At 41.8% G+C, this 14,019-nt stretch overlaps 1 protein-coding gene across 4 annotated transcripts; it reads right to left on the minus strand.

Moving 5' to 3' along the window:
- Positions 1–635: 635 nt before the first annotated feature.
- On the minus strand, positions 636–13,299 carry ZNF79 (zinc finger protein 79). Of its 4 annotated transcripts, none has more exons than XM_060300407.1 (7): positions 12,965–13,299; positions 12,470–12,662; positions 9,138–9,226; positions 8,413–8,467; positions 7,041–7,167; positions 6,402–6,497; positions 636–1,931 (listed from the first exon to the last, which is right to left on the minus strand). In XM_060300407.1, exons 2-7 carry the CDS (start codon positions 12,479–12,481, stop codon positions 760–762), a joined length of 1,551 nt encoding a protein of 516 aa, XP_060156390.1. In that variant the 5' UTR covers positions 12,482–12,662; positions 12,965–13,299; the 3' UTR covers positions 636–759. The 4 variants fall into 4 exon arrangements, with proteins under 4 accessions (XP_060156390.1, XP_030714474.1, XP_069901780.1 ...); XM_070045679.1 differs by having other exon boundaries at positions 1,448–1,626; XM_060300409.1 differs by lacking the exons at positions 636–1,931; positions 6,402–6,497 and adding an exon at positions 7,614–7,660 and having other exon boundaries at positions 7,122–7,167.
- Positions 13,300–14,019: the final 720 nt, after the last annotated feature.

Genomic DNA, 14,019 nt, shown 5'->3' on the forward strand with positions numbered 1-14,019 from the left:
GAGGGGAAAGTAAAAATGACTCGCCTGCCTCTGAGCCAGGGAAAGCAAAGCACAATGTGCTGCCGTCACGTTGCCCCAGGTTTGTTAGCCTTCCCTCCCTTAGGAACTCCGTTTAAAGGTATGTGCCTTGCTGAGGGATTTCATTAGCTTCTTCCTGCACCCTCAACCTCACTGTCCTTCCTCGGTCTTTTCTTGACAGCAGTAACTAGAATAGAGCACTTGAGCAGCTCAGAAAGTGCAGGTTGTGTGCAGCTGTGTCTAGATTCAGCATCCCTCCCCCAGCCCCGTTCTAGTAACAGCTGGCTCTAGAATCCCCTTCCTCACTTGAATTCACTCCCCCAAATCTTAAACCTCAGTGGCCCCACTATGGGGAATACTCGTTCCCGGCTAATGTTCTTGATTCTCCTGTTGCAACAGCCCTCATTCAAGCAGAGACTACTACGACCACACCACTGCCAAAATACCTGGCCTTATAAGTAGGAACGAAGTCTTCCACTCATTCTTTATAAATCGTTTCTGGAGTGCTTTTACCACTGAATTAAAGGTAAATCTTTAAAGCAGTGTAATTGGGGTTGGGTTGTCTAAGAAGATGTTGAGAAAGAAGAGAGCACCTGAGACCTTCCAGAAGCAACATGTAAAATAGTGACTATTTATTAAAGGTGCTTTTGCATGTGGCTCTGAGCTAGACTTAAAGTCAGATGTCCCCAGATGCCTTCAAATTACCTGTCAGGTCCCCATCCACTTTGGTTATGTTCCCAGTTACTCTCCAGCATGGAGTCTCTGATGTCTAACGAAAGCTGAACTACACCTGAAGGCCTTCCCACACTCACTACATTCATAAGGTTTCACACCAGTGTGAATTTTCTGATGCTGACTAAGGGATGAGCTCTGGTTAAATGCCTTTCCACACTCATTGCACTCATAGGGTTTTTCTCCTGTGTGAATTATATGATGTCGAATAAGGGCTGAGCTCTCACTGAAGAATTTCCCACATTCATTACATTTATAAGGCTTCTCCCCAGTGTGGGTCTTTTGGTGGATTATAAGGTTTGTGCTTTGGCTGAAGGCCTTCCCACACTCACTGCACTTGTAGGGTTTCTCTCCAGTGTGAGTCCTCTGGTGGTTTGTGAGGTTTGCACTCTGGCTGAAGGCCTTCCCACATGCATTACATTTGTAGGGTTTCTCCCCTGTATGGATTCTCTGGTGCTGAATAAATGCCGCACAGTAGCTGAAGGCTTTCCCACATTCGCTGCACTTGTAGGGCTTCTCCCCTGTATGAGTCCGCTGGTGGTTTGTAAGATTTGCACTGTGGCGGAAGGCCTTCCCACAGTCACTGCATTCATAAGGCTTCTCTCCAGTGTGAATTCTCTGATGCTGAACAAGGGCTGAACAGTCACTGAAGGCTTTCTCACACTCACTACATTTGTAAGGCTTTTCTCCGGTATGAGTTCGCTGGTGTTTTGTAAGGTTTGCATTCTGGCTGAAGGCTCTTCCACATTCACTGCATTTATAAGGTTTCTCTCCGGTGTGAATCCTCTGGTGCTGAGTAAGAGATGAGCTCTGGCTGAAGGCCTTCCTGCATTCATTGCACTCATATGGCTTCTCCCCAGTGTGGCTCTTCTGGTGCTGAGAAAGGGAAGAACAGTAACTGAAGGCTTTGCCACATTCATTACATATGTACGGCTTCGCTCTGTGAGGTTTAATTATATCTGAATTCTTCCTGAAGCTCTCTGTGTGTGTTTCACATTTATGGGGTCTCACTTCTGTAGGAACTCTCTGCTGTGGAGAAAGAACTGGTCTCAGATTGAAGCTCTTCCCCAGTTCACTGTTCCTGTGATCTGACTCCCCAGAGGGCATCTCTACACTTGGGTCTTGGAATGATTCTTCAGAAATGTCTTGTTCAGGTGGTGATTCAGATACAATCTTCCAATCTGAAGAATATTTACAAAAGCAATTTTAAAGATTCTTTTGGTGAAAGAAAGACAAAAGGCTTAAGGAGTCTGGCTGAGCTCTTATGTGGGACAGGTTCGATGCTTCCACCCCCTTCCACCCAGGATGTTTCTGTTATAACCACAATGATCAGAAAGCTTTTCAGAGACATGAGCACTCTTTGCTCCCTTTCCTAAACAGCAGAAGTTTATCCTGAACCTGCCTCAGGTGCACTCCTCTCCTTTCTTTCTGACACTCCTCTCCTGTGCTTTTGCCAAGTACTGGGTTGTCTTAAGCTGTCTTCTTAGTCACAATTCTTGGTGTGGTTTTGGGCAACCTGCTATTACCAGGTTTGAACAATTCACTTAAAAAAGCTGATGACTGATGCCAGCAGGATGAATGTTTTCACCTATCATATCAGCAAGATTTCAAAAAAAAAAGGTTAATTCTAGAGTGTTGTTAAGAATGCAGCATTTGGGATATCTCACACACTGGTGCGGCTGCATAAATGGACAGGCTTTCTGGAGAGTAATCTGGCTGCATGTGTCAAGAGTCCTTAAAATGCTGACACAGAATTCCACTTCACCTGCATTAACATCAGTTGTCAACATTGCATCATTTGTCAAATGAAAAGCAAATACCTAAATGTTTAATAACGAGGAATGACTATAGTATAGCCAATCAAGGGACACTGTTCAGCAGTTATAAGTCATGTTTGAAATCTGTACATTATAATTCCTTTTGTAGAAAGGTATTTATTGAAAAAACACTGGCAAGTTATACAATGTGAAGATAAGCTGTGTTGTCTTTGGCTTGTGGGATTAGGCAGGGGTAGTTTTTATTTTCTTCAATGCTTATCTGTATTTTCTAATGTTCTCCAGTGACTATTATTTTTATAATAAAAGTTATAAAAACCTTGCTTTCAAGGACTAAGCAGTGATAAAAATAAACAACATGCTGTTAGGTGAAAGAAGAAATATGTAAAATTACATACTGTTAATTTTAGAAAATGCTGCTTTTTGTAATACGAAGATTGAAGGTAATACCTCTGTGTGGTGGGATGACAGGAGATCTTGATTTTCTTTTTTATTTTCTAAACTTCAAATGAACTTATTTTTATTAGAAAAAAAGTTATTTTAAAAAGAATAACATTGCTTTTATAATATGGATGGGGGTGGGTGATATTTTTAAAAAGAGTTACTGATTCTTAATCCCCTTTGGGACCTCATTCATTTTAAGAGAAAACCTTAAAGTGTGAATTAATGTATAATATTTGCAAAGTATTAAAACTAAGTGAACCCAATGGTCCCAGACATCTCTCTCTGTCTCCTTCATAGAGGCTTATAGCTAAGGGAGTGAAGTTTTAGAGAAGGCTATGGAGCTTCTTTTCACAAGGGTCAATTTTCCTGAAAAGATTCTTCCTGTTTCTACCTTATTTAGGAAAACAGCAGGTTAGTTTTAGGTATGCTTTATTTGAATTTCTATACAGAATCTTGACCCAGACTGCCTGGTTTCAAATCTGGGTTCAACCTCTTACTAGCTGTGTGACTCTGGGCAAATTACTATGCCTTGGATTTATTATTTGTGAATGTAGCTCTCTTCCAGAATTATTAAGAGGACTAAATGAGCTAAAACACAAAGGACCCAGAATGATACCTAAGGAATAACAAGTGTTATATGAGTGCTTGTTATTATCTTGGACCTTTTCCTTGTAAATCATATTAAATGGTTTCCCATTAAGCAGGTTTCCCTCTAAGTTGCACATGCATTCACAGCCCAGTCTACTAAGAGCACCAAAGTCCCTGTTTCGGGTTGAGGGTATCTCTATGTTACTTGGTATTTGGTCTTACAGCTCTCAAAAACTGACCATCTATCTGAGTAAAAGATGGAAAGGAGAAGAAAAGCGACAACAAAAGAAGCAGTGGGAGAAAAAAGCAATTAAGAAGACTATGCGGGGAATTCCCTGGTGGTCCAGTGGTTAGGACTCTACGCTTCCACTACAGGGGGCATGGGTGCTGGCTCCTGTATAAGACGGTCTAATTATGTTGGAAACTGAATATACCCAAAACAGAACCGCTGATTTTCCCTTTCAAGCCAGTGTCTTTGTCAGTCTTCCCATTTACCCAACTGCTCAGGCCAGGGTCATCCTTAATGTCTCTTTCCCTCACATCCAGTCCACTAGCAAGTCATGTTGGCTTTAACACCCAAGTATGTCCTGAATCCTCCTCCTCAGCCGCCACCATCCTCTCACTGGAATGTCCTAACTGATCTCCCTGCTTCTAGTCTTGAACACTGAGAGTCTAGTCTCCACACATGTTATCTTTTCAAACACAAATATTATCCCTTCCCTGCTCAAAACCCTCAATGGCCTCCTATCTTCCTATTTGAATAAAACCTGAACGCCTCCCATGGCCTCTAAGCCTTACATGATCTGATCCCTGCCCAGCACCTTCCCTCTTGTTTACTGAGTCCTAGGCTCTTCTCATCCTAACACAAGTCTAACTTATTCCCAACTCAAAGCCTCAACACGTGGAGTGGCCCAGAATGTTCCTCCTCCGGATACTTACATGGCTGGCTCATTCTTTTCCTTCAGATCTCAGCTCCAGTGTCACCTCCTCAAAGTGGTCTTCCCTGTCCATCCGATCTAGAAGAGCCCCCACCCCACCCATATTCCCCTTTCTTACAGTACTCATCACCATCCAATATTGTTTCGGTTATTTTGTTTACTTGCTTTATCTACGTTCCTCACTAGGACGTAAGCAGGGCCTACATCTTGTTCTCTGTTGCACCTCCAGTAGCTAAAACAACGCCAGGCATGTACCACGCAGTGAGGCAAAGGCAGGTCGAAGATCTGGGTCTGTCACGGTGGGAGGGGTGGGATGGAATAATAGCTCTGAAACCAGCCCAGGAGGTACAGTGATGCCCAGGATGCTCGGTGGGTCTCAGAGCAGAGGTGCGACATCACAGGAGCAGTGTTTTAGTTACTCTAATAGCCAGATTTAAAACTTTCCTCCAGCTACTTCACTATTACAGAATTAATACCGCCCTACATTGTCGACAACTTTTTTTCAAATAAGTTTGTCAAAGAGTGAGACAGGTTTTGTTATCTACATTTTTTCAGATATAGAAACAGACGACCACAATTTAGTGGTTTACTCTGAATCCATGTAGTTAATATGTAGCAAGCCAGGACCTGGATGCACCTTTCATGGGTCCACATCCAAAGCTGCTTCCACACTAATACTCTACACTAATACCTCAGGGCACAGATCCTTTGTGGTAACACCTTTTCCCAACTTCTGTTTCTAGTGACATGGTGATTTGAATCTTTTTCAGTAACCTTTATAGGATCCTGAACCCCTCTGAGACTGTGACGAAATCTTTTCCCAGAAAGATGCAGTTATTGCCACAGAACACTCTATTCAGTTCCCAAAGTTCCACACAGGGTTCTCTGGATTCAGGTTAAAGGTCCTGCATAACAAGTGTGCTGTGCTGGGAAGCAGGGGGTTTGGGAGAAGGAAGCAGCAGGCAGTGAGGCTCCTGGTAAAGGGAAGTATTTCAGCAAGTGTGAGTGGTGCCCAGAGTTACAAGGGCTGAGGTGACATGTGATAGGCTGCTTAGAAAGAGGATAAAATGTGAAGAGGGTTCAGATGAACCGTGCACAAAGTAAGCCAGAGGCTTTGTTTTCATTGTCCTACAGCAACCATAAAAGATATAAAGCATTAGACCGCATTTTTAGAAAAATTTAAAATTTTGTCACTTTAAAGTTGTTAAGTTCATTGTACCTCTGATGCTTTAAGTTTCAAAATATCAGAAGTGGCTGGAACCACAGGTCCTGCCAAAGGTCAGACATTTGCAAGGGCTGAAATATGAAGGTGGGGGTGGAGTGAGCAGCCTTAGATGAGTAGGAAGAGATAAAGGCAGAAACTATGGTTTCTCTTGCTCGTTTTCCCTAAGTTTCTTAGTATCAGCCCTTCAGAAAATTCCAGCATGGCCATGAAGAGGGAGAGAAAGGGTGTGGGTGCAGAATCCAATAAAGGGTTAGTCAGAGAGGGGAGCAGCAGTAGGTGTCACAGCTGAAGCACGGCTAAAGGTGGGTACTTGAGATCCTCAGTGAGGTGAACCCGAAGCAGGGAATGTGCTAGGCCAGCAAAGATGACTCTCATTTCCCAGAGGCCAGCAATACCACCAGTGCTCCCAAATGCCTCCCAGCCTGGGAGGCTGAGTAGACAGCGTGGAATAGAGGGCTTTGGAGTCTGACTGTTGTTGCTTCAAACCCCAGCCTCGCCGCTTTCTAGCTGTGAGGCTCTGAACCAGTGAGTTAGCCTTTCTCAGCTTTATTTTCCTCATCTATAAAACAGGGATAATAATATCTACCTCACCAGTCGTTAAAATACTCAAATGCACTAACGCATGTTTCAAAGGGGCTTTTGCTCCCGAGACTCTGACTGGCTTAGTGCTTGCTCACTTACCTGGACAGGTACTCCTTAGGCCTTCTCTCTCTAGCATCCATGAACCTTCCCTTTGTTCCAACTGGGAGTTCATACCAGGCTGGGAGACTGGAAGTCCTATTTAAGGGGGAAAAAAGTGGGGTTTAGAGATCTGTACTAAGTATAAATAGCCTCCCAGAACTGAGGGGAGTGGAAATGGATCATTCACTTCATTCATTCAACAAATATTTATTGAGCACTGACTTGGTACCAGGCACTAGGGGACACAGCAGTAAATAAGATAGATACGGTGCCAAGGTCTTAGTAGAGCATTTCTGAAAAGAGCTAAAGTAACAGCCTCAAGGAGGGGTCAAGCCAGGGAGCTAAGCAAGCCCATAAAGCCAGATACTTAAGAAGTTGGGAACTTAGTGACTATGGAGGAACTGGCCTGAAGGCTACCCCACCCTTCCTGGGAAATAAGAAAACGGGGAGGTGCAGCCTCGGGGGGAACAAAATGAAACTGCCTATTTCCCAAACCAGAATGCAGAGATCTTTCACTAGGGAATGAGGAGGAACAAACACTATCCCTCTGGTGCAGCAGAGCCACTCAGGATCACTCGACACTGGAAGTAAAACATTTTCAGAACTGAACAAATTCTGCATTTTAAATGGTTTCCTTACCCAGTAGGACCAGGTTTCTGGACTTTTCTGGCATCCCTTTCTTGAACCTGTCCCTCGGAGTAGGGGCCAACTGCCTCCATCCCTTCTGGGTAAAAGCTACAGTCACACTGTTGAAAGGTGTGGATCCCTGAAACAACAAGCATATTCCTTCTTGCCCAGTGGCCTTAGAATATGAGGGGGTGGGGAGGTTGGCAGCTTTGGGTGTGTTGGTTAGCAGGCCTACAAAGGGTCTTTGAAAAGACTCAGGGTAGTTCCAGAAAAGCATTTATTGATCACTTCTTATGTGCCTAACACTATATTGGATATTGATGCACAAAAATAAATAAAATACAGTCTCTCTTGTCTTCACATGTTTTATAACTCTAGTAAACTTTATACATAAATAGAAGAAACTATGTATATATATGAGCAGTAATTGGGCAGAACTAACAGGTGCTTGGGAATTAAAAGCGCCAATAGAGAAAAAACAAAATTAGAATGTGTGAGTTTATGCAACAAGGAATCAGCTGCAAATTAGCAAAGAAATGTGAATGATTCATGTTTTCAGAACATTTAATAAATATTCCTGCTTACTCAGACATCACACAGTACAGCAGGAGAGCCAGCACGTATGCAACCACCTGTAATAATGTGTCAAAGAGATGGACAGATTAGTTGCTAGGATAACAGAGGAGGAATCATAGATGGAGGGCAACCTGGCCTTCAAGGAGCAGGTTCCTCAGATGGAGAAAGAGAAGGATGTCCAAGGCAACGGAGGCATCAGGAGCAAAGGCACGGAGGCAAGGGGGTCTTTGCCTATTTTCAGCTTAGGAAATGGTACCTCCAGTCACCTAGTTGGCCATGTCAGACAACTGGGTGCTATCTTCCCCTTTCTTGCAGCTCCCCACATGTCAACTGCATATTCATTCTTCCTCCTCAATATCATGAGAATTCATGCATTTCTCTCCATGCCCCTGCCACTGCCTTGCTTTAAGCCACCATCGTTTCCCAATTCATAACTAGTTTCCTGATTTCTAATTTTACCTGTCCTTCCAATACATCCTTCACACTGAGAAATGCACTAAACGGGACAAAGAGGGTCATTTTAAAAAAGGATGGAATATTTAAAACATTTGGGTCATTTTATAATAATCAAGAGAGTAAAATCCATTATGAAGATATAAGGGTCATGAACCAAATAACAAATATATAATTCATAAAGAAAAAACTGTAGGAAGTACAAGGAGAAATTTAAAATATAGCTACAAGAGATGTTAAACAACTTAGTTGTTAACAGAGTTAATACAAAATAAACCAAAAAATAAAGGTATGGAAGAAATGAGTAATTTAATAAGGTTGAGCCATAAATCCTACAGCTGCAATCACACTATACCTGGATGTTTTGTGTGGAGAAGAGACAAACTTTGCCTGCATGGAGCACAGCCCAGCTAAATGTGCAGACAAGAAACCAAAGTCACAATTTTGGCATATCTAAAAAAATAAAGACCCACCACCAAAAATATTCAATCTATATGAACAAAACAGGAAGAAAATGAATTAGGGGATTCAACTCAAGAGATTTTGAAAAGTGAATTTTAAAATAAATCTAAGGAAAGCAGAAGCAAAAAAACTAACACAGAAAATTTTGTTAATAAACAGTAGAACTGATGAGGAAATCCAAGAGCAGGCATTCTAAAAATGAAAACAGACCAATTCCTAGTCTAGTCAAGAAAAAGAAAGGGAGAAGACAGCTCTTACTCTCACAGAAGGACTATGAAATGGAATTTATTAGAAATAATTCTGTAGAATACTCTTAATGAAATTGGGGAAATATTAATCAAATTCTACTAAGTGTAAATAAAAAGAAGGTTACAAATCAGGACAAACCCATTTGGGGAAAACAGAAAAAAAAGAATATGACTAAAAGGACACAAATCAAAATGTTAAGTGTTATTTCTTTGTAGGATTAAGTGTAATTTTGGGGGGGTATGTTGTCTACACTTTTCAGGTTTTCTACAAAGAACATGAATTCCTTTTGTAATTAAAAACCAAAAACACCCTTAATATTAAAAAAAAAAAAAAAAAGAGGCTGCCTTTCAGAGTAAATTTCCAACTTACTTGGGGCCCAGCTGTGAGGAGACCACCTGCCATTCCTTCCTCTTCTGTGCCTTCCTCTTGGGGAAGGGCAGGATCTGGAGAAGGTGGCTCTGGAGGAAGAGAAAGAAAGCAATGAGGCATAAAATTTACATCTCACCAAGCTAGAAAGTCTCAAATTTTCACTCTGAAGAGAGTGTTCAAATGACATTATAGGTCCCAGGGCTCATTGAGGCTGAATTTGCAGACATGCAATGGGACACAAATTTTCCAATTTCCCTTCCTACCTCAGAAGTTCCATCAATTGACTCAAACATAGGGAGGCATTAGAGTGTAACAGACTCTCAAGTATTCCAGATCTACCACTTACCAGCAGTGTATAAATCATGTAACCTCTCTAAGTCTCATTTTTCTCATCTGTAAAATGAGGATAATATCCCATGTAAAGTTGCTGTGAAGATTTAAATGCAGACAAAGCAGTTGACACAATGCTTAGCATGTAAATATACAGCTTACAACTATTACCAATTAAGTTCCTTGGAGAAAGTGGCTCTGCAAATTTAAGACATTTGCTTAAACGAAAAAAGAGGTAATGACCAAGTGGGATTCATCCCAGGAATGCAAGGTTGGTTCAACAAATGAAAATCAATCTGTATAACACACTATATTAATATAAAGGGGAAAAAAAAACCATATGATCATCTCAGTGAACTCCAAGAAGGCCATTTTACAGAATCTGATACCTTTCATGATAAAACACATCCAATAAACTAGGAACAGAAGGGAACTTCCTCAACTTGATAAAGAGGCATTTACAAAAAACCCAGAGCTAAAGACTGATGCTTTTCCCCTAAGATCAAGAACAAGACAAGGATGTCTGCTTTTGCCACTTCTAACCAGTATTATACTGGAAGTTCTAGCCAGAGCAATTAGGCAAAAACAAGCAAACAAGCAAACCAAAGGCATACAGATTGGAAAGGAAGAATTTAAACTACCTGTATTTGTGAATGGCATGATTTTGTATACAGAAAATCCTAAGGAATCCACAGAAAACTATCACAGCTAAACAAGTTCAGCAAGGTTGCAGGATACAACATGAATATACAATAAAAAAAAACAACTCAATTAAAAATGGGCAAAGGATTGAATAAACAGTTCTCCAACTGTATCTCTATACACTAGTAATGAACAATCCAAAAATGAAATTTTAAATTCCATTTACAAGAGCATTAAAAGAACAAAACACCTAGGAATAAACTGAACAAAAGAAGTGCAAGAGTTTGATTACTGATGTTATAAGCAAAAAAGTATAAATAACATAGGTAGGATACTTATTTTGGTATGGATTAATTTACTTTACTGTCTTAGCCATATCTACCTCTAATCTCTTGTCACTAATATTCTTCTTAAAGTTGTTTTTTCAAAATGTTATTATTTTTTAATTTTTAAAATTAAATTTCACACATCATCCTCAACACTGCATTTTATATGTAATAGATTTAAAATTGTTGACACCTCTAGTTGACCTTTCTCTGTAGACCATAAAGTCTTTAATTGAGAAAATCATTCCCTACAGACACTGAGGTATCTGTTAAGCTCAGAGCAATTTCTCATAAATGGATGTTATTCTCAATCCTAATTATTTGTTTTTTTAATGTGTAAATATTTCAGAACAAATATTTTTATGGATACTGTTACTTTTGCTTCCATTTAGATACTTTTCTTTAATAAAAAATCATCAAATCTCAAAAAAAAAAAAAGTGAAAGACATTACATTGAAAATTACCAAACATTGTTCAAGGAAATTACAGAAGATCTAAACTTTCTACAAAGCAACAGTAATTAAAATAGTGTGGAACTGATATAAGGATAGACATATAGATCAATGGAGAAGAACTGAGAGTCCAGAAATAAATCCATACATTTATGGACAACTGATTTTCAACAAGAGTGCCAAGAAATTAAATTTCTTTTCAAAAAAATAGAGATGGGACAACTGGATATCTACATGCAAAAGAATGAAGCTGGACTCCTACCTCACACCACATATAAAAACCCAAAATGGATCAAAGACCTAAATGTAAAAGCTAAAACTTCTAGAAGAAAATACAGATATAAATCTTTATGACCTCTGATTAGGCAATGGGTTTCTTAGACATGATACCAAAAGCACATGCAACAAAAGAAAAGCTAAACTGGATTTCATAAAAATTAAAAACTCTGTGCTTTAAAGGACACTGTCAAGAAAGTGAAAAGATCTGCAAATCATATATCTTCTAAGGGTCTAGTATCCAAAATATAAAAAGAATTCTTTAAATTAAAAACTCAACAAAGAAAGACAAATAACCCAACTTAAAAATGGGCAATGGATTTGAATAGGTATTTCTCTAAGTAAGATACAAACAGCTATTAAGTATATGAAAAGATGCTCAACATCATCAGTCAGTGGAGAAATGCATATCAAACCATTATGAGATACCACTTCACACCAAGATGGCTAAAATTAAAAAGATGGAAAAAAAACAAGTGTTGATGAGTATGTAGAGAAACTGAAATCCTCATACATTACTACTGGGAATGTAAAATGGTGCAGCCACTGTGGAACACAAGTCTGGCAGTTCCTGAGAAAGTTAAACAGAGTTACCAAAGTTACCAGAGTTATACAATAATTCCTCTCCTAAGTATATATAAACCCTAGAAAAATGAAAACACATCCACACAAAAACTTGTGCATGCATGTTTATGGGATTATTCGTAATAGCCCAAACTGGAAACCACCCAAATGTCCAACAACTGAGGAAGAGATAAATGTAGCATGGTATAATCCATGTAATGGAATATTATTCAGCCATAAAACGTAGATTCCTTCATGTTACAACATGGATGAACCTTGAAACGTTATGCTAAGTGAAAGAAGCCAGACACATATACTGTATGATTCTATTTTCATGAAATGTCCAGAATAGGCAAATTCATGAGGACAGAAAGTATTGAATAGATTAATGGTTGCCAGGAACTAGGAGGAAGGGAAAATGTGGAGTAATACCAGTTTCTTTCTGGGGTGATGAAAATGTTCTGGAATTAAATAATGGTGATGGACTTCCCCGGTGGTCTAGTGGTTAAGACCCGTGCAGGGGGCATGGGTTGGACCCCTGGTTGGGGAACTAAGATCCTGCATGCCGCAGCCAAAAAAAAAAAGGTGATGGTTGCATAACTTTGTGAATATACTAAAAGCTACACTTTAAAAGTGAATGCATGTAAATGATATCTCAGTTTAAAAAGGTGCTTTCAAAAGCGTCATTTTAGTTGATGCTTACAGTTCTTAGAGGTGAACGAGGTAGTTAACGTTATTTTACCTTTTCCTCCATGAAGAAACACAGGCTAAGAAAGCTGGCTGGTACCCCAGAGCTTAAACAGGAATCCTAGCCTTCTGATTCTAAATCTCCAGTATCCTCCACGATTTCACAATCCAACTGGGTTGAACCCATCCTCAATATGAGGTGAAGCCAACGGGCTCCCATTCCGAACATCCCTGATGCTTCAAGAGGGCTGGAAGATCAGAAGCAATAGAGGAGGCCCTGAGTAAGTCCCATTTTCTTTCCCAGGGCCCATTTCTCTCTACTTTCTAATGCCACGGGTCCATCAACAGATCGGAGTAAGGGACAGGACACTCAGAAATGATCCAGGGCTGAGCTCCTCAAACTTTTCTGACCCCGGAATTCTTTATTCCACAAAAAGGATCGTCCCCCAACCACTTGTGGAAAGGATGACCGCCGAATTCTGATCTGGGTCACACAGCACTGTTAGCGGACAAGCTAGAAGCCACAAACCGCTCCACCACTCCGTCTCACCTCCTTCCTCCAGCATTTGGGTCCCACCTCGCGCCACCGCCTCCCAGCAGTTTTCTGAGCGCCAGCCCCGCTCTGGGCTCTTCTCTCAGGCCTGTCCCCTTAAAGGCCGGGTCTGAGCCTGCGGTGCTGAGCCCGGTCCGGCCTGTCCAGCCGGGTCTTTCACTGTCTCCCCAGCCACAGCCAGGCCTCGGCTGGGGAGCCCGTGGTGCACCTGCCTCGGTCTCAGGCAGAACACCACGTGAAAAAGCCGCTGCCAGCTACGCGAGCAAGCTCCCGGCTCCCGCCACCAGCGTGAGCTCAGAAACTGCGGCCGCAGACCCGCCTCTCGCTCCAAAGGGGACGGCGCCTGAATAGCGCCACTTCCGGTCATGCGCACATGCCTCCCTGCCCCACCGGACTCCATTTCCCAGAAATCTCCGGGCTCGTTACTGGCCAAAGCCTTTTCTTGTCTCTCGGTGCCAGGTTGTGACCCGCACACCCTCGTGGACCGTATTTCCTAGCGAGGCTTCCGCCTGTTCTTGCTTCCAGAATCTATTTCCCATCACGCTTTGTTGCACATGCCTTTCAGGTCCACTGAATACAATGACTGGGGCCTTTTGGACAGGAAGAGACTTGGCCGCGAAGGCTCACGGGAGCAGTGCTTTTAGCGCAGGCGCAGATCTGCACTAGGGATAGGCGCCTGGTTTCTGCTCAGGGATTTGACGTGCCCGGGGCCCGGATCCACGAGGTCCTCTCCCTCGTCAGTCAGCTCAGGGCCCAACCCCAGCCACCTTCACGGTCCTCTTGCGCCCTTCTGATAGTTTGGGAGGGGTAAAGGAAGTGAGGGCCCCTCAGTGTGAACGGGGCAGCCGCAGGTTGGCCTGGAACGGTCAAAGTATAAAAGCTTATCAGCAGGAAAACGTCTTCAGTAATCTCAGGGGCAGAAGCACACTTTAACAGTGTTCAGTTAAAAGTGTTGGGAGGCGAGATTCCTGAATATTCTGTCCTTGGGGGCTTCCGTGCTGCCCCAGGGGATATTTCAGTGGGCTTCCTCAGAGCGTTGATGGAATTTCCCC

Source organism: Globicephala melas, chromosome 6 (assembly GCF_963455315.2).
Source record: "Globicephala melas chromosome 6, mGloMel1.2, whole genome shotgun sequence".
In the NCBI taxonomy this organism is placed as follows: domain Eukaryota; kingdom Metazoa; phylum Chordata; class Mammalia; order Artiodactyla; family Delphinidae; genus Globicephala; species Globicephala melas.